General features: G+C 38.5%; 1 protein-coding gene across 1 annotated transcript in view; it reads left to right on the top strand.

The window, feature by feature from the left end:
• Positions 1 to 20,754, top strand: part of scin (scinderin) — a 29,363-nt gene extending 8,609 nt beyond the window's left edge. Inside the window, 14 exon segments of the mRNA XM_084738513.1 lie at positions 4,144 to 4,305; positions 4,395 to 4,544; positions 6,671 to 6,763; positions 8,338 to 8,470; positions 8,595 to 8,683; positions 9,343 to 9,558; positions 11,721 to 11,842; positions 13,003 to 13,093; positions 13,857 to 14,027; positions 14,111 to 14,288; positions 16,039 to 16,160; positions 16,524 to 16,671; positions 16,674 to 16,745; positions 20,531 to 20,754. Coding sequence (XP_084594639.1) covers positions 4,144 to 4,305; positions 4,395 to 4,544; positions 6,671 to 6,763; positions 8,338 to 8,470; positions 8,595 to 8,683; positions 9,343 to 9,558; positions 11,721 to 11,842; positions 13,003 to 13,093; positions 13,857 to 14,027; positions 14,111 to 14,288; positions 16,039 to 16,160; positions 16,524 to 16,671; positions 16,674 to 16,745; positions 20,531 to 20,694 — 1,911 coding nt within the window. The 3' untranslated portion in view covers positions 20,695 to 20,754.
• Positions 20,755 to 21,085: the final 331 nt, after the last annotated feature.

Here is a 21,085-nt window from a genome sequence, read left to right as displayed (position 1 = left end):
CAGTAGATCAGGGGATGTGCTGCATTTTAATAAGGTGGAGAAGATAAGGTCAGAGGGTCAGCTGACAAGTTTACGCTGATATGGCAGCCCTTCCTGAGTCGTGCTGATGTTTTAAGTTGGAAACTAGGAGTGTCAGAAACAAAACATTCAAAAGATCCCTAAGGTGGCTTTACTTACTTCTTTCAAAATATTTATTTATTTATTTTAACTATGATTATTTTACAGGACTTATGTACTTATTTTATTTGATTATTTATCTTCTTTGTAAGGGTTAAGTTGTATAACCTCTGAATATTATCCTGGGTCGGGGAATTTCTATCAAGTCACAGGACACAAACACGGGACACAAGAATAAATGTACAAAAATGGTAACTGCAATTAATATTCTGGAGGTGGAACACAAAATTAAAAGAGGCAGCTGAAAAGTTAAGGAAAAAATAAGAAAGTCCAACAAGGAAGTCCAAACGAGGGGATCCGACAAATGAAGAATTATGGGGGATGAGGGCAGGAACACAGGAAGAGACACTGGGGAGTAGCACAACGTAGTACAACGTAGCACAACGTAGCACACTGAAACACAGAACACAAACTGACTGTATACACACAGTGGGGTGATTTGAACTAGGTGGACGCAATCAGAAATCAAAAGAGCAAGAAAACAGGCAAAGACGGGAAGTAAAGACAGAGAAACAAGAGGGAAGGCAAGAACTTAAACAAGAACTGGAAATGACGCAAAAACCCAAACCATGACAGCTGTCATTGCTACTTTCTGACCAATGCAGTTGTCATTTTTGTGCTAATATTATGTCGATAGCACATCTGTGCACCCATGGGTGTGTTTGTCTTAAAATGGGGTGTTTCCAGGTGCATTGTTGGCTCATTACTGTCAGCAGGAAGCGACTGTGTCACTGACCAACAAAAACCTGGTTTAAAGTCAACTGTGCAGTATCTCCCTGCTATTTAAAGGACAAATTAAACAGATAGGAAGATGTGTCCCCACAGGTGAGTTCACAGCTCACATACATCCTGCTTGTTACACATATAGGAATGCACAGCAGTTGTTATTTGTTCATATACAGTCAAATGGAGTTATTAATGGTACTGAGGACTGGAGGATGGCGGAGGCAGAGGGTCCACCAGCCAATGTCTGAGACCGAAGACAGACGCCAACGTAAATTTTGCTTAACTTCAAACGTCTGTGATCTCCTGTCAGATTATTTAGAGACTACGTCCAGCTGTCCATATGTACTGTCTGCTCCTGTCAATGTTACTGCCGCGCTGCATTTTTTTTTTCAGTTTTGCGTACAAGCTGACCCGTTTCCTCAGCGTAAGACCTTCCACTTCTCCAACTTGCAGATTGTGCAGTTTAAATAGCAATGCACCAAGAGGAGGCACACCTGCCGTTTAATGGGACAGTTCACTCCAAAATCAAGAATACATATTTTCCCTCTGGCCTGTGGTGCAATTTATTCATCTATACTGTTTTTGTGTGAGTTGCAGATTTTTGGAGATATCTGCTGTTGAGATGTCTGGCTCCTCTCCAACATGATGGGACTAAATTGCACAAGTCCTGTGTTGCTGAAAGCAGCAAAAACATTTGACCTCAACAGCAAGTCTCTTTCCGTGACCTGGTCACTCGAGATATTACAGACCTTGTTGTAAGAAGTTTCATGTAGGAGCTACTTTCATTCTGCAGTAGAATTCTACTGAAACTACTTTCTAGTTCCTATATGAAACTGCTCACAACAAGGTCTGTGGTTTTATTGAGTAACTGGTTAATGTGTTTTGGAAAGTGACACTGGTTTTGAAATTTTAAAATATATATTTTTTGGTGCTTTGAGAACCACAAGCCAAGTGCCATTTAGTTCAATTATATTGGAGAGAAAGCAGACATCTCTACAGCTGAAATCTCCAAAACCCTGCAGCTCACACCAAAATATGTCAGAGTACCTGACTGCAGACCTCCAACCTCCACGGTTGACAGGAAACGTGACCGCCACAGCAGAAGATGTTTATTTTTGTTTTTTCCCATGGGAAGGCCACATTCTGCGTAATCACTATTTCATTCTTAAAACTGGCACATTAAAAAATAAGCACATGGATTAAAAAAAATGTAGACAAAGTTCATGAAATATTTTAAAAGTCTATTCACTCTAAATGCTTCATACAATAATGTACATTAAGGATATGAAGTTAATTCAACAAGTCTTTAAAATGTCACCTATTCTTTAAACTGCTATGATGTTTACATAAAATGGATTTATTAAACATGAAGAATACACCAATAAAAGTAAAAAATGAAAATAGACAACATGACGGACATCCACAAGAGCGCACCTCCTCAGTTAACGGGTCACTGTGAGGTTGGACATAGACAGATGAATGCACAGTACCTGTCAAACGGCTAAGCTAACATTAGCACTGGCGCTCACAAACTGTGATTCATAAATCCCATAGCTCAGTCTGCAGGTTGACGTTTGGCCATGCATTACCTTGACTTGTCAGATCGTGGTGTGTTTTTAATGACTGTTGAATGACTGTTATTGAACACAGAAGTTATTAATAGATTCGAGAGATCGTTCACAGGTCTGGGGTTACCTTTAAGACTCGATCATCAGTTTCTCCCTCCTCTGTTTGTCTCGTTTAATTTCCATTCATGAATAAAAATAACAGTGAATTGTAGTGAAGTGTCTTAATGATGGAAGTGGGACGGGGCGAATATGCCATTTAAAATATTGTGTAAAGCATTAGCCTTTTAAAATAGATAATGAAGAAATTATGTGGATATATGCTTTTATTTATTTGTGTGCAAATTGCAAATTTTAAGAACTAAACTGTGAAAACACATAATGCGGCCTTCACGTGAAAAAAAAACATGACAAGAAGAACATCTTCTGCTGTGGAGGTCACGTGTTTCCCTTCAACCGTGGAGGTTTAGATAATGAATACATTTTGTGGATATATGTGTTTCCTCTCAACCGTGGAGGTTGGAGGTCTGCAGCCAGGTCCCTCTCAAATATCTTGATGGATAAACAGCACTACAGACCACCAGAAAAATGTGTATTTTTGATTTTAGGGTCATCTTTCCCCTGAAGGGAATGGAAGATCACACTCTGATTGGTTAAATTCAGGTTACATCCAAAACACACCTGTGATTAATTAAGAGACTGTTTAAATAGTAACGTGGAACTTGAAGCTCCTTAAGTGCACTTAAATACGGCCCAGTATGTTGAGCTGACATCTTTGACACAAAATGGCCCAACAGGAAAGATAAGAGAAATTCCAAAATAAAAGAGTTTATCCTCTAAATGTACTGTAGGTTATGTATAGGTCCAGTGTTTGTGTTGTAGGGACAGTGAAATGATAACCAAACTGATGCAGGATCAACCTCTTGGGATCATCAATATTCACAGTTCATAACAATCTGGCCTGTTCAGATTTATTCCAGCATACTTGCCAATGTTGAGACCGCAAAAACAGGTCGATTATGCAATTTTGATACCAAAAATTTCAGTTTCCTGCATTCTGGTGATTCTAGTGATTTTAATGCCCAGAGAACACAGAATAATTCATCTCTCTAGTGTGATCTTGCTCAAATCTCTGGCATAATCTAAAAGAAAAGGGGAATCTTCTTAGAAAGCCTGGTCAGGAAACGCAAAAAAAAGGTGTTAAAATTGGAAAAAATCAGAAGAAATACAGGAGAATTATGATCATGGGAGAAAATAGGGAGAGGGCAATGAAAATCAGGAGTTTCCTGGGAAGAGCAGGAGGGGTTGGCAAGTACGTACTCCAGACCAACATTTTGAAAATCAGCTCTAACCCAGTCAGTGGGGTGCAGCTCTGCCAACTGATTCTGTGATTATTGATGGGCTGTGGATCTTTATGGAAAGCTGCTCAATTCTATTCTTTTACGGCATTAGATTTGTCTCAAGTATGCAGCATGGGTGGAAAAATATTGACATTATGGTTGTTTTTTGAACTGGAGTTTGGATCATGACTCAATCACAGCTGTTTTTTCCATAAATCCTGCAGCAGTGTTATACTTGACCACAGGCAACAGTGACTCATGGGACAGAAGAAGAAGTAAGAGGCTAAAGTAAACAGAGCAGTGGGAGAAGGTTGACAGTGTTCTCTGTCCCTCAGACAGGAGGCGTGGCCTCGGGTTTCCACCATGTGGTCACCAACGACCTTTCGGCACAGAGGCTCCTGCACATCAAGGGCCGGCGGGTCGTCAGGGCAACACAGGTCCCTCTCAGCTGGTCCAGCTTCAACAGTGGAGACTGCTTCATCGTGGACCTCGGTGATGTAAGGACACAGTTTAACTGGATTATCAATACATAAGTTTATATGTTGACACTGATCCCCTGTGTGCCTGTGTGTTCATCACTCTGTAGAAAATCTATCAGTGGTGTGGATCCAAATGCAACAAGTTTGAGCGCCTGAAGGCAGCACAAGTGGGCCGAGGTATCCGAGACAACGAGAGAAATGCCCGTGCTGAACTGGTGGTTGTTGAAGAGGGAAGTGAACCCTCCAAGTTAACTGAAGTGAGTCTCAACTCATTCTGTCCTGAGTTATTTTACATCTGCAGTCACATGATCTCTGACTCAGATTTTAATCACTGTTTTTCTTCTCTCTGTATTTGCAGTCATAATAAAAAAAAAATCACAGATATCAAGGTCATCAAAATCATTAGGATCCGTCCTCTGGGGACCAGGAATATAAATATCCATACCATAGTTCACGTCAATCAGGACAGTAGTTTGTAATTATGTTTCAACATTTTGGGGAATATGATATTTCACTTTTTTCTGAGATGTACAGATGGATATCAGTCTCATGCACACACTAGAGGCTGGAGGAAACAGCGAGCCTGACTCTGCCCAAAATTATTAAATACAGATTCCAACACTTATGACAACTGACCTCCTGGAGATCGTTAGCTTTGTAGCTTTTTTGTCATGATACACGTACAATTACATATTGTTTTGAGTGAGCCTATAGGTGACTATACAAAATACAAAAAATATTTAAAAAAATAGACCCTATGCAATGTAAAATACAAAATACCATATAAAATATAAAAAACATAAAAAATAAAACACATTACATACAATGTGTTGTTGGTATGATCCTGTTAAAATCAATCTACAAAAAAACCCATCATATCGAGAGTATTCATTCTTTTTGCAGCAGACAGCTGCTTCTGTCTTTCACATCATCATGTTGTACGTTCATGACCGTGATTTCCTGTGCCACCATGTCATCATGCACAAAACATTACGTGACATTATGTTAAGCTACCTTGTATTGTGTTACATCGCAATGTTTCACGTTACGTAGCGTTATGGGAGGTGCAAAGTGTGGGGACAACACTAGCTGGCACCGCATTTTCACCACGTTTTGTACCACACGTCTCACTGCGTTACATTACATTGCATGTTGCATTGTGTCACAGTGTAACGTTATGCCACCTTACCTTACATTCTTACATTACGTTATTCTATGCTACATTATGTGTGGTACAAAACTTGTCATTCTGAGCTCAGGTTGTACTTATTTTAGGGTTATGAAAGAGTAAAAATCAGATGACATCACAATTAGCAAAGAAAAAAAAAACACTGGGAAAATATTTCTATTGCAGATAAAAAAAAAATCTAAATGTCTGCACTCTGCTCATAAAGATGACCATATCTCAAAAATTAAAAGATGTACACAGTTCATGTTTATATATTTAGCAATGTTTGGATCATTGTTTTGCCCATAGTTAAAATGTGATGAAAAAACACAAAAACACAACATGCAACGCAATTACTCTTACTGTAATATTTTCATACAATACTTATATCAGTCATTACGGTTTATTGACTTACATAGTATTTTTGATTAAGTTGTACAGATTTTAGGGTTAATTAAGCTTTTGACAGTCCATTTGTATCGCAGAGCGCAAAGCTCACTGATAAACATGTTTGTATCAGACATGTAAAACAACAGAACAGTTTGTGTGTTTGTGTTTGAGCTCCATGCTGGAACTATTGTTTGATGAACAACAGTGTCTCCATCCACACAGAAACTGGGTAGAGTGTCTCAAGCTACAGTCTGGTGCAGGTTGACAGATGCGGTCGGTGAGCACAGGTTTTGATTTTAGTATCAATCCTGGCATCCTCGCTATCACAACATGACAGGATGGCTCCCAGTAAAACCACATGTTGTTTTTTTACATTTGTTTCTGAATGGGTCAAACAAAAAATGTGTTAACTAGCGAGCTTTAGATGTGTTGGTAGCTGTATTTTTGGTACTTTGGAAAGAACCAGGCTAGCTGTTTAAGCTAGGCTAATCACATCCTGACCCCAGCTCTGTATGTAACATGTAGGCCTTAATGATATCACTCTTCTCATAAATGTTGAATCATTCCTTTAACAGTCTGCAAACCCTGGTCAGAGCCATATAATGCGGTTTTTGCAAGTCATGTTTTATTCTGTTGGCTATGCTCTGAATATTTTCCATCTCCATTAGTGTTCATAGCATAGACTCTGTTATACTTCAGTATACTGCAATTACCCACTGATGGAAATGGATGCTATTATGTTTTTCTGTGTAATTGTGGTTGAACTTGTTATCCTGAGTGACTGGATGCATTAATGGTTTGGAACATCATTTCTCACGTTAACAGGTCCTGGGAGACAAGCCTGAGCTACCAGAGGGACAAGATGATGATGATACAGAGGCAGACATGTCCAACAGGAAAATGGCTAAGCTATACATGGTACAGTTTTCACACACTAATGCACAAACACACACACACAAAATACCAGTGATTCAATTCAACTTATAACTGGCTAAAAATGAAAGCGAAACAGATACAAGAGAAACCGAGCACTTATTGATCACAGTTGACATTTATGGGAGGGTTGGGCAGATGGTTGGTATAACTGGAATAATACATTATCATATCAGGTCCACAAATACATACTGTCTTTGTCACGCCCCTGGGCGTCTCAAACAGATGCCAGAAAGTCTTTTAAACACATGGTTAATGTTGTAAAATGGTTGCAGTTTAGGCAACAAAACTATTTGGTTAGTTTTAGAAAAAAGTTTGGGTTAAAAGAAGCAGGTTATGTTACTTAAGTCAAACGATTTGGATCACATGACAGATGTAAGCGAAATACGTCACATGACGCATGTAACTTGATTGAAAACCTTAGATAAACACTGACTTTTGGTTTGGTCTTGTATTTGTTTATCCCATCCATCCATCCACCCACCTCCTGCATGCAGTTTATTACACAGGGTGCTGTTCTGCGTATGTGTGTGGTAAAGTTCATTTGATTTTATTGTTAGTGATTAGATGCAAGCCTCCAAAGGTGCATCATTTCATTCCATTAAGAGTTATTGAGCAGGGCGCTTGCAAACTTGTGCTTTTTAGTGGCATCACACACAGAGCAATAAGTTCGTACAGTTTATTCAAAAGGCACATGTTGTCTCAACTGTCTACAAATCCTCCTTTGGAGCAGTTAGTATTCTGGATGCTGAGCTAAATAGAAGAGTGCTCGGAGAAAAGCCAATGCCTAATACCATATCTTGTAATGTTAACAAAAGTCAGATCCGTTCTTTGGCCCATGCTACACCCTTCCAGCAAGTTTCATAAAAATTGAGCCTGTAGATTTCCAAAAATCCTGCTGACAAACAGACAAACAAACAAAAATGTAGCCTTCTTGACAGAGGTAATATGCTGCAGCTTCTTTTTGGACTTTCTGACTCTCCGTTCCATCAAGGTCAGCACTGTCAGGATAGTTTTCTTTTGTCACAAAGTGTTGGGTTAACATTTACCAAAGCTGAAAGTTGAGCAGATTTTCTTGCTCCTGCGAGTGAATCCACAAATCGTGGCGATTCCATTGGAAATAATTGGTTTTGCTGTTTTAAATTAGGGATGTGTGTGGTTTGGTGACTATATGATTATTTGTGAGTCTGTATTCACTCACCTCTAATTTCAGTGACACACAATGTCTGTATTGCACAACACAAAGTGTTACACATTTCAGCGGCATTTATAGATTTCACATGACTCTTAATACACGCAGTATGTTTTGGAGAAGGTTTAACATTATCAATTAATAAACTGTACTCATTTTAACTGCTTGCTGAGTGTTTTCCTGTCAAATCGGTCAACTAGTCTGAATTAAAATTTGTGTTTAATTTAATTAATTGTTTAATTAGTCCCTAGTTTAAATGCTGATGTGACCTTATGGACCTTCATCAATGTCCTGGTTTTTTTTTTTAAATGATTTGTACGTGGTATCTATACTTTCTGAGCTGATTCATGTGTTGGTATGTTATCAGGTATCTGATGCTTCAGGGTCCATGAAGGTGACCATTACGAAGGAGGAGAACCCATTCCTCCAGACTGACCTGCTCTCAGACGAGTGCTTCATCCTGGATCACGGCAAAAACAACATAATATTTGTATGGAAAGGTAATCAGACATCAGTGCCTCAGAGCAGTATTTGCTTTGGATGACTAATGGTCTTTGTAGCTGTTCAGCAGGTCGTGCGAGTTTTTCATATCAACATTGATCACATCTCTTTAATCTCCCACAGGGCACAAAGCCAACCCCAGTGAAAGAAAAGAGGCCATGAAGACAGCGGAGGGATTCATCAAACAGATGGGCTACCCAGCAAACACACAGGTTTACTCTCATTTTCAATTTGCGAATGTATCATTTATATTTTTAAGAAATGCTATATTTCAGTATTTTGGGGAGAAACCTGAAAACTGTTAAACAAACAAACAATTCTAAAAAATATTTATACAAACACTCTTTTCTAATTCCAATTTTTTGTTGATTGTGCATCCTTTAAGGATTTAAATATATATATATATATATATATATATATATATGAATTATATGTAATTTATTAAATGTTTTGGTTTGCTTTAATTATTTTAATTCCTAAACTTGCTCTGTGCCAGAAAACACTCATTCACAAATTCAGACAATTTATAAATGTGTTAAAAACCTTCAAAATCTAAAACTAACAATACATACTGATAACATAGGTATAAAAATGTGCTATTATAATCATCTTTATTATAAAATATTTAAAATGTTATGCCTTAAAAGTGTGTATTTTGATTAGCATTAAGAGAACTCGGAGGCACTTTAAAAAAAAAAATGGCTGCTCACTACAACTATGCTGCGAAATGAAAAAATGTAACATTTTCTCATCTCTGTAAGATTTTCCATCTGACAGATGGGGGAAAAAGCTATCATAAAACTGCAAAAACATGTGACTCTGTACAAATGTGGTGCCAGTGCTGACAGTGTAGTTCTCGATGTTCCTGCAGATCCAGGTGTTGCCAGAGGGAGGCGAGACTCCCATGTTCAAGCAGTTCTTCCTGGGCTGGAAGGACAAAGACCAGAGTGAGGGTCTCGGGAAGGTGTTTGTGACTGAGAGGATTGCGAGGATCAAGCAGGTGGATTTTGATGCCTCCAAGCTCCACGAGTCCCACCACATGGCAGCCCAGTACAACATGGTGGACGACGGCAGTGGAGACACGCAGGTGACTGAATATACAAGTAGTCTACGTGTAAAATTAGCTCATGCTAGTTCCATTATGTTGGAGAGACAACAGACATCTCTACAGCTGATCTCTCCAAAACTCTGCAATTCACAAAAAAATCTAGATGGATAAACAGCACAACAGGCCAGGGGGAAAAAAGCATTTCTGATTTTTGGGTGAACTGTCCCTTTAAGGTGGAGGGTAGAGTTGTCCATTATGAGAGTATGGTGCGGTTATAAAGCTTATGCATGTAGCTGCCATAGCTAATGTGCACCTTCTCAATAATGTAACTACACCCCCTCAGGCAGCTACAGGGACGCCCTGCAGGGAGAACTGTGATTGGTCAGCTTTGACTGCTTATGTTTTCTATTTCTGTGAGTTTCTGGTAGATTGTAAATGCAGTTCTCTAAGTAGGGCATCATCCCAGCTTTACAGTATATCACAAATGATTGATTGTTGTTGTCAGTAGGCAACTGTTTGCTTAAAGATTTGGCCGTAAAAACTTGATGTTTATGTCCATTTTTGTGTTTAGAGCTTGTTCTGCTGCACCAAAATGAGTTGCATGACATCCAAGTTATTACTTTTCTCATTCACACCTTTTATAAATCAAAAATATTCCAAATTTTCTGTGAAATTTTCCTTACTCAATCAAATAAAACAAACTGACAAACTGTCTAGTTCAAAACTGACATATTTTCACACTTTTCCAATCATTTTCAACTATGCTACTTATTCATACTTTAATGTAGAACCTCCATTCAGATTTTAAAATGTTCCATATTGTTCATCCATCATGAGTATTAAATTTTGAAATCCCTTTTATATTATTTAGACTATTTCCCACTTTTCAAACTCTTCATAATCCTACAGGTGCTTCTTCATATAAAGTTATGCCAGCTATGCTGTTTGGCTTCCAGCCATTATTCAAACAATGCAGTCCGGCACCTGACGTACACTATTTTTTGCAACCTTGAGGCCTGTAACAATACATTAGGTGTCATTACATAATGAAGTGAAAATTTATTACATATTTTCAAGGTTTTACATGATGCTTTATTACAAGCCCACTCCTACTTTTCCAACTAGTAATACCCTTTTCAACTTTAAGGCAGAAGTTCCATTCAAACCTTATAATGATCCACATCTTCCATACATGTGAGTTTTATTCAACTTTTAAATCCCATTCATACTAATTAGACCTTTTCCCACTTTTCCAGTTCTTGATAATTCGTAAGTTGCTTCATCATACAAAATTATCCCAGTTATCCAGATTAGCTCCTTGCCATTATTCGAGCAATACAGTTCAGCTCCTAGTATACACTGTTTTTGCAAACTTAAGCCCTGTAACAATGCATTACGTGTTGTTGCATAATAAAGTGAAAATATATTACATTTTGTCAGGTTATTACATAATGCCCTGCCACAAGCCCATTCCCATTTTTCCAACAAGTCATACTCTTTTCAACTTTTTTAACTTTAGGTCAGTTATATATATTTATCTTATAAAATCCTATTCATACTAATTAAACATTTCCTACTCTTCCATCTCTTCATACTCCCTCAGATGCTTCTCCAGGCATTAAAGCGAGCAATGCAGTCCAGCCTCAGCTTTTCAACATCTAGAATTCACACCACATTTTCTTTGGGAATTGCTTCTGTAGTTAAAATTAAAGTATTGGCAGTGTACCAACTGAACACTGGTATTTTCCTTGAACATTTGTTCACATTGCACACAGTTGCACAGTTCATTCCAGAACAAAACATGACACACCTGCAAAACAAAGTATTATGACAAAAAATAAACAGAACAAACATATGATGAGCTTCTTCGATGGTCCCTGGAGGCCATGTGGATTGGAGAGTGCATGTGTGCTTTTGTGCTGCTAAAACTCCATTCGTGATCATTGTTAGGCATAAAATCACCTTACCATGATGCACGCTTTGGTGTTAATGTCATAAGAATGTATTTCTTACCATTTATCTGGATTTATTGGTACATAACTCTGAAAACTGACAGCGGTGTTACCTGACAACTGCCATTTGTTTAATAAGGGAAGACAGTTTAGCCCAGTGAGGGAGCAGTTATGCATCGTGTGATGTTGCCAAAGTTTTCTCTTCAACATGATCTCAGCACACTTATGCTTCTTGTCTCCATCTTTCAGATCTGGAGGGTGGAGAGCAGTGGCAGAGTTCCCATTGACCCAAAGAGCTACGGTCAGTTCTATGGTGGGGACTGTTATATCATCCTCTACACTTATGGGAAGAGACAGATCATCTACACCTGGTATGGCTCTGTTCACTCACTGAGCTGCTTTTGCATATCAGCTGTGACTTCCTCTGTTACATAGCTTCCTCTAATGCTCTGCACCAAGCTTCCTGATTTATGATGATTATATCTGTGGTTTATTTTCATAATGTTCCATCAGTTACATTCACATCTGCCATATTTAATTTATTAATTTACTATATAGTTTTCTTTGCTAATATCAATCATTAAAGTGCAAGAAATCAATACTTTTCATGACAATTTATCAAATTACCATGTGTAATATGAAAAGTGCTGTTCTTGGTACTGATTCATTAACTCTGCAGTTCCCTTCAGCTCTTCAGCTGAGCTTTTTAGCTCATTTTGGTTTAACAGCACATTTATCAATTGATTCAGCGTTAAAGCAGAAATGAGAGTTGTCAAATGACTTTAACTCCAGTCACAAATCTGATGACTTTAGTCTTGACTTGACAAATTCAAAAACGACTTGTAACTCGACCAACACTATGACTCAAGTATTCACTTGGACTTGAACCTTTTGACTTGAAAATACATCCCCCCAAGCCCAAAGATTAAATAGTACACTCCTTAAGAAGTGTACCATGAATCACTTCAAAGATAATTTTCAAAAATGATGAGGTGGTCAACAAAAAAATGAGTTGCAGTACACAAAACATGCAGATCAAATTGCAGTCTGAGAAGTTGCACAAAGAACATGAAGCTCAGGCTAATATTAACATAGTTATCGAGATAATGCTCAGCTAACATTAGCTTAACAGCTAAGTAACTGTAAATCAGTGAGGCTGGTTATTCACTGTTTCATTACGACTTGTTTCAGACTTGATACTCCAAGTTTAGGACTTGGTACTTGTCAGCAGTGATATATTACCACCTTTGTGAGAGTGATATATTGCTAACAGTCGCTTGCTAACACATCCAGCAGAACCAGAGCAACATAATCATACACTGGAGGTGTTTTTGTGTCCAACTGATGAATATAAGCTCAATATTGACTCTCCGCTTAGCTCTGGTTTGAGGGCTGAGCGGCATAGCAGAGTTAGAGATAATTATTAATTTGTCTCTTAGGACACCTTTCATGTTACATGTGTTTATCTTTATAGTGTCATGTTAAGACACGGAGTAACAATCACTGTCACATGTCTCCTTGTGGCCTGTAGGCAGGGATCCAGCTGCTCTCTGGATGAGCTCACAGCCTCGGCCTTCCTCACTGTAGAACTGGATCGTTCACTGGGAGGGAATGCAGTTCAGGTATGAAGATGAACCGCACATGCAATGGATGCCTGGAATTGCTCATAAATTGCTTTGTCACTCTGCCTTAATGAGTTTTACACTAAGCACCACTTTGTTAAAATATACAGGGAGCTACTATATGCTGATGAATTTCTAGCAATTTAAAATTTCTTTTAAAGGATAATTCTCAGTTTTGGCCATCATTCCTTTTGGTTGTAATAACTCACAATGTGGCCACATCATTAAAAAGTAGTCTGACAGTGAAGAAACATCAGACAGGGTGTAAACCCCTGGGACATGTTGGAGAAGCTACATTTTGCAAACTACCACTGACTTCACAAGAAGTTAAACCACAGCAAAGCGTCCTGAGGGGGGAATGTATAACACTTTATTTGAAAGGGTTTGCATAAGACTGTCATGACACTGTGTTTGGTTATGTGTTGGCCAGTTAAGTCATCTATAATGCAGAGTTGACATTGTTTGAGATGGCCTTGTTCTGACAGTTTTACATTATCAAACTTAAAGGGATAGTTCACCCAAAAATGAAAATTCAGTCATTATCTATTGCAGAATCTCCTAAACAATTGAAGTGAATGGTGACCAAAGAACAACAAAGCGTGAACTTTTTTTTGGCTTCTAAAAGGGGGAGCTGCCAGAAAAAGTTTGGGAACCTCTGAGTTAGAGAATCTTTATAATGTTGTTTGAAGTACTTTCTACACGTTTATTCAGAGTTTTATTTGACTTTGGCTGCACCTGAGTTTTGTTGTGTGTGTTTCATCAGGTCAGAGTGTGTCAGGGTAAAGAGCCGCCACACCTGCTGAGTCTCTTCAAATCTAAACCCCTCATTGTGTATAAGAGCGGTACGTCCCGCCTAGGAGGTCAAGCCCCCCCGCCTCCAACCCGACTCTTCCAGGTGCGACGCAACCTGGGCACCATCACCAGGATCGCTGAGGTGAGGGCGAGCTCCGTTTACCACAGGAAGTAGATAGTTTTGTCTGTTTTTATTATAGACATTAAATGTCGCGTATGTTCCAGGTTGATGCCAGTGCAACCAGTCTGAACTCTAATGATGCCTTCCTGCTGAAGACGCCTGATGGGCGGGGCTATCTGTGGATGGGCAAAGGAGCCAGTGAAGAAGAGGAGAAAGGAGCTGAGTACATGAGCAAAGAGCTGAACTGCAGCAGCAAACGCATCGTGGAAGGAAATGAACCAGGTCTCCATTTGACTCACATACATAAAAAGACATGTTGTCTCAATAATTATCTATTATCCTGTCTGATCTCTGTGGAGATCTGATGGTGAAATTCCAAACAAACATGACAACACCCGTCCAGTTAAACTGGTACCAGGATAAACCTGTACACTCAGCCAGCGTTGGTTATGCATGGCTGGTAGCACAGTGTACAAAAGCTACAGTAGCAGGATGTCATAATGAAACATGAAACAACAGAATTAAACACAGACGTGTGTGTCAGACAGATGGACTAGTCCTGCCTGCTCTGTCTTAGACTGATCACCGGAGCATAATTGAGCTATTATTTTTATAATACTTTTGTCCAGATCAGCTCTAGACAAACAGTCTAACAGTCTTATAAAATAATACTTTCATAATACATAATTAGGCTATTATTTTTATAATACTTACTATGTACAGTATATACACATCTGTCAATGACTAAGCATGCAAATGTGTACTAGAAGAAGTCACATTTGGAAACTAGTGAACTGGTCAAGGAAAATCTATTAAAAGGGATAGTTTGCTTCAAAATCAAAAATACATATTTTCTATTTTCTACTTGTAGTGCTATTTTTCTATCTATATTTTGTTGGTGTGATTTTTAGAGATCAGTCATAGAGATGTCTTGGAAAATTCAAAACCAGTGTCTCTATCCAAAAATCATGACCTGGTTACTCAAGATAATCCACAGACCTTATTGAAAGTAGTTCCAGTAGATTCTAAGGCAGTTTGGGTAAATTCTACTGCAAAGAAATCAGTTACAAATTATTTACTGGAATTACACATCTATAGTGATAATTTCCATCTCGCAAAAATATACACTACATCTTTTATTACATTACTTCAGTGTCAGGCCAATAAAGTTCAATATTTCATCTTTTTTTGCTAAAAAAAAGTCACGTCTCAAATCAAATCTTAAAAGGGACAGTTCACCCTAAAATCAAAAGTACTTATTTTTCCTCTGGCCTGTAGTGCTGTTCTAGATTTTTTTTGGTGTTAGTAGCAGAGTTTGGGAGATTTTGGTTGCACTACAGCAATGTCTTTCCAGCAATCGTGATCGAGTTGTTGAAGATAATCCAGAGACCTTGCGGTGAGCAGTTTCGAGTAGGAATTACTTTCTTTCAATTAGAAAGGAAGTAGTTCTGGTAGATTCTAGGGTATTTTTGGTTAATTCTACCACAGAAAGAAAGTAGTTCCTACATGAAACTGCTCACAGCAAGGTCTGTGGATTAGCTTGAGTAACTAGGTCATGATTTCTGTAAAGAGTCATTGCTGCTGAGTTTTTCAAATGTATTTTATTGGCACTATAAGTCATGTGCCAATATAATGGGACTATGATTATATTGGAGAGAAGGCAGACATCTCTACAGCTGATATCTCTATAATTCTGCAACATCAAAACAGTATAGATGGATAAATACTTCCAACATTTCATCTTTTTCTGTTGGAAAAAATCAAGTCTCGTACTAAACAACAGAACAGTTCACCCCAAAATCAAAAGTACATATTTTTCCTCTGGCCTGTATTGTCATATATCCATCTAGATAGTTTTGGTGTGAGATGCAGAGTTTTGGATTTTCTTTACAATCTACCGAAACTACTTTCTTTCAAATAGAAACTACTTTCTGTACGAAACTGAGTTTCTCAGAGAGTAGCTTCACTGCTGCACAGCTCTTCCTCAGTGTGTGTATTCTTCTCAAATGTCAGTGTGTGTTTTGTGTTGCAGCTGACTTCTGGGCAGCATTAGGGGGGAAGAAAGAGTACCAGAGCTCAGAGCAACTGGAGAGTCAGAGCATGACTCACCCCATCCGTCTGTTTGGATGCTCCAACAAGACCGGCAGGTTCATAGTGAGTATTTGATCCACATTTGATTCACTTTAAACTGTGCATGTGGAGGAGTTTTGTGTTGCTGTGTTCATTTGTTCATTTGATCAACTTTATTAAAAAACTTAACTTGTGAGTCAGCTCTCCGATCATCACACCCTCGCCTCAATTAGACTTATTTAATACTTCTGTTCTGCACTATTTAATTTGATTAGTTGCTTTAAAGCCTGTACAATCATCATCTTTTCAAACATATTTCTCCCAGTTACAATTTATATTCCTCATGTGATCGACTGAATCCCAGTCCAATCAGCAAGAAGCCCTGCGGCGTGTTGAGTGGGATGTGCTGCAGTAGTTTTCTGAACGCTGCTCTCTTTGTGTGCGCAGATTGAGGAGGTTCCAGGAGAGTTCACGCAGGACGACCTGGCCGAAGACGATGTGATGCTGCTGGATGTGTGGGATCAGGTACACAGCTGGGGCAGATGTTCTCAGATCAGCATCTGGACAAACTCCACGGTATCTCTAACACACAAAGTCTTGTGTTGCAGGTGTTTGTCTGGATTGGAAAAGATGCCAACGAGGTGGAGAGGACTGAGTCTGTCAAATCTGGTGAGCATTTTAACACGTGTATTTACCATGTAGCATTATTTATTTATGTATTTAAATGAGAAATCTGTAATATATATTACTGTAATAAATCATAAAATGACCACAATGTGGCACCAGAGATCAAGGAAACATGTTAAGTTGAAATACTTGCTGCACTTGGCATGAACACTAAAGCCCCTTTGGAATTTCTAGTCCAGACCAGAATGACTGTTTTGTACGTCCATTGCACATTAATCAGAGTTCAAATTAAAGTCGAATTTTCACCAAATGAGTAAGTGTCTGTTTATGAGTCGTAAGAAATCATTAATAATCTTGTGGAAGATATAGATTTCTATAACCGTTAAATTGAGCAAAATGTTAATGAAATTTGGCAGACAGTGAGACAGGCAGCCACTTAAGTCATCGTCCAGAGTGTGTATTTTCGGAATACACAGTGTGTGCTCTCAGGACAAAGAACTTAACTTTACATTGACAGACAACTGACAACTATAAACAACTGATCAACTTACAGTGGAGAACTTGTTGTCACTTTACAAGGTCGATTTACAAGGTTGCACACATCCTGCACTCCTGCAGAGCTCCTGCAGAGCTCCTGCAGAGCTCCTGCAGAGCTCCTGCAGAGCTCCTGCAGAGCTCCTGCAGCCTGCCTGTCTCTGGCGTGTCTGGAGAGGGGGGGTGTTGGGGGAAACATCTCGTTTCAACCGTAGCTCGTATATTAAACATGATTACAACCTATTTAATATACAGTCTATGGTTCCAACTCACTATGTGGACTACTGTACTTTTTTGCGTGTCCAATGGCTACACATTGCTCCTGTATTGAGTATAAGTCTAGAACAAATTGAAAATGATCACTTACAGGTACTTGGGGAATTTAATAAGATTTTTGGGTGAATTTTTAAAATCTGCATGTGTAGAAAAGAATGGGATATTGTTATGATTTTTGCATCAATTTTTTAATGCTGTAGTGAAAAAAATAAGACATTTTGCTGATGTTAGCTTATGTATTTAAAAAAATAAGCAAAGAATAGAAACTTTGCTGTTTTAAACAACTGTCGTGGCCATGAGAGTATGTCTGAGTTTACAAGCTGCACTTGAAAGCACCATGATGGTGTCCACGCACACTACACAGCATGCCCTTTAAATCACCAAAAATCAGTAGAGAATCTCAGCATAGTTTCTTATGACATGACTATGTTGGTACAAACATTTACCTACCAGAATGGTGGACGTTTCCAAGATTTACTTGCCAAATGGAAAATTTGGCTCTTGGTGGGTGGTAATTTTGGACCTTGTCACATCATCATCGGATCGGCTCTTCTGATCAGCCATAACAATCGGTGACTGATCGCCTGGAACAGTCTTTCTGTATAGACAAATGCCTTAAAGGGAAAATCCACCACTTTTCATATTGATGCCTTGTCAGTGTTGATGGTAAACAGTCAAATGAAGTAATCTGCTAACGCCGAGCAGGAACTTGCGGGTGTAAGTGTGCGCCAGGTAGACGCGATGAAGACAAACACAGTGATTTACACGACAGAGAACACGAAAACACTGTTTTGTCAGGAGAGAGAGAAGCCGCAGCATATACATGCGCTGCCATCTTAGTAACTAAATTCAAAAAAACAAATTACAAAGTACATTTTCTAATATCAGTACATTGCTGTATTGTTTTCATGATGCATTTACAGAACCTTGTAACTCTCTGAAACTACCTGATGATGCACTGACTTACATTTAGAACGACTCTGCTACACAAAGCCTATAGAAACACCTATAAAAACTTCAACATAGAAATACAGTCAAAACCAAAAAGGACAGCTGTCGTAATTTTCTGATGTAACTGTATTAAAATCACCACATAAAATTAGATTGAAGTTAACTGTAAGGAGTTCTCCAGGTCTGTTAAATAATTTCTGTCCTCAGAGGCAGTATATACATTAATTATGTGGTATTTTTCACCCCGATAAAAACAATCCAACTTTTAAAGCTACTTACATAAATTAAATTTAATTAATGAATAATTATAATAACATCTTGAGATTTAATTTTGTCTTTCTCTGCCATCACTATTACCTAGTTTTATTTGAATAAAAGAGGGAGAGCCTGGATGACGCATTTCCAATTTTACATCAGTTCCATTTGAGAGGAACTACTGTGATTGATTTCCTTTTGTGAGGAACACAGCATGTGACCAATTGCATTTTAGAAAAGAAAAAACAGCAACAACTGACTTCAAAGCTCAGTGAAAAAGTAACAACAACCTTCCTACTAATGTAGCAGAGTCAAAAGTAGAATATTTGTCTTTGAAATGCAGTGGAGTGAAAGTCTGAAGTTTCCAAAAAAACAAATACTCAAGTAAAGTACACATACTCAAAAAATGTACTTAAGTACAGTACTCAAGTAAATGTACTTCACTACTGTCCACCACTGCATTTGTTGTATTTTGAAGAAGGTAGAGGATCAAAATTACAGTAACTGCTAAAAGCCTCAGAGAAACCACAGCAAACCACCATAACTTCAGCTACTGTCTCTAACATGTCAAATATCTGCAAGAAAATAAAGAAACATCTCAACTATGTCCATTATACTACAACAACGCTGATCCCAGATGTGAAAATGCATTAAAATTAACCAATCAGTGTCATATTTTATCAGAAAAGGTTTGATGGTGTTTAATATATTTTCTGTAGTGTGTCAGCGTGCAGCATGTCACTTTTTATATTTAAAATTCCAATTTTATTCTGTCAGAATATAACAATAATATAATAAGATGTAATTTCATTTGACATCATTATCAGAGGATTTGGTCATATTTATCATGCTGCTTTTTAAAGCTCAGATAAAATTAAGGTTTGCCGCCTTTTGCTTTGGTATGACCCAGTATTTTTTGGTACACTCTGGAAAGGCAGAATACAGGAACTCCTAAATAAGGTCAAAGGTCAAATTAGAGTCAGGATTAATATGTAGAAACAATAACCTGATATAAACATATAAAACTGACACATATCCAAAGATCTGCCTGCAACTTTTTTGGCTCAACAACAAAGAAGATTTTTTTCTCAGTCAGGATGCCCACAGCATGCCTGTTAATGACACAATTAATTTACTCACCAAGTAGAAAACTGGCCTGCATCTGACGCCGGGCGGGTGATTATTTTGAACTCTTCGTCATCTGATCGGCTCTTCTGATCAGCCTTTTGCTATGTAGAACAATACCGATAGCAACTGGTGACTCATCAGGTGGAGTACTCTTACTGTAAAGAGAAATGATATACAGTGAAAATCCACTTTTCATGTTGATGTCCAGTCACTGTTGATGGTAAGTAATAAATTCCTCAGCACTGCTATGTTGAGATAGAAAGCAAAGTTCTCCTGCTTGTGGAGCTGTGCCTACATTTACCAGGATGCATTGTGCTTGAACTTTTAATGACCACACCTATGTTGCTACGTGTCATCAACCTAGCCTAGAGCTCTTTCTTTGTTGGCCAGAACATAATGTTAGATCACGAAAATACTGATCTAGCATGCCCCCTGGCTACCCAGAGGAGGAGACGAGAAATCCAAGCTGAAATGCTGTTCTTCCTGAACACCAATGACATCACTGTGACATCACTGGATGTTTTGTTTTTTATTTTTTCAAGCTGCGTACTCCAACAATCCTCCAACACATCAGCACACATGTGTAAAACAGTTCCCTCTGACCGCCACAAGAGGTCACCACCAACATGTGAAACAACTGTAGCCGTCACTGTTATAACACATTGTCTTTCCTTCCTCTGCAGCCAAACAGTACATCGAGACGGACCCGAGCAGCCGGGACAAGAAGACCCCTGTGGTGGTGGTGAAACAAGGCCACGAACCCCCCACCTTCACAGGCTGGTTCCTGGCCTGGGACCCCTCCCACTGGGACGCTGTCACCAGGAGCATGAAGGCCATGCATGTGTAGATTCAGATCTCACAGATCAGCTGTTCGCTTTTATATCATCAGTGTGGTCAAAGAAAATGTTTTTCTGTGGCATTTTTATTGGAAATTGTGCTTTTATTTGGCGCTCAGCACACAGTTGAACACAACTTTCACATTAACATGCATGAACCTCCTCAATTTACTGTTGTGTAAGCGCTGTTAGTTTTGTATGGAGTGCCAATACAGACATAATTCACTAACATCACAGATTCAGATTCCATAGTCTCATGTTTTTATGATTTATAAATATATAAGACAGTAATTCAGTTTAAAGCTAACAGCCAAATCATTATAGCACATATTCACTTTGAAACCATTACAAATGAGTTGTTCATTTTCCAGTGCAAATGTTCTTAATCAGCTCATTATACAC

Source organism: Lutjanus erythropterus, chromosome 16 (assembly GCF_056507025.1).
Source record: "Lutjanus erythropterus isolate fLutEry1 chromosome 16, fLutEry1.hap2, whole genome shotgun sequence".
Lineage (NCBI taxonomy): Eukaryota > Metazoa > Chordata > Actinopteri > Lutjaniformes > Lutjanidae > Lutjanus > Lutjanus erythropterus.
Note: the sequence above shows the minus strand (reverse complement) of the source record. Positions and strands in the feature narration are given on the sequence as shown.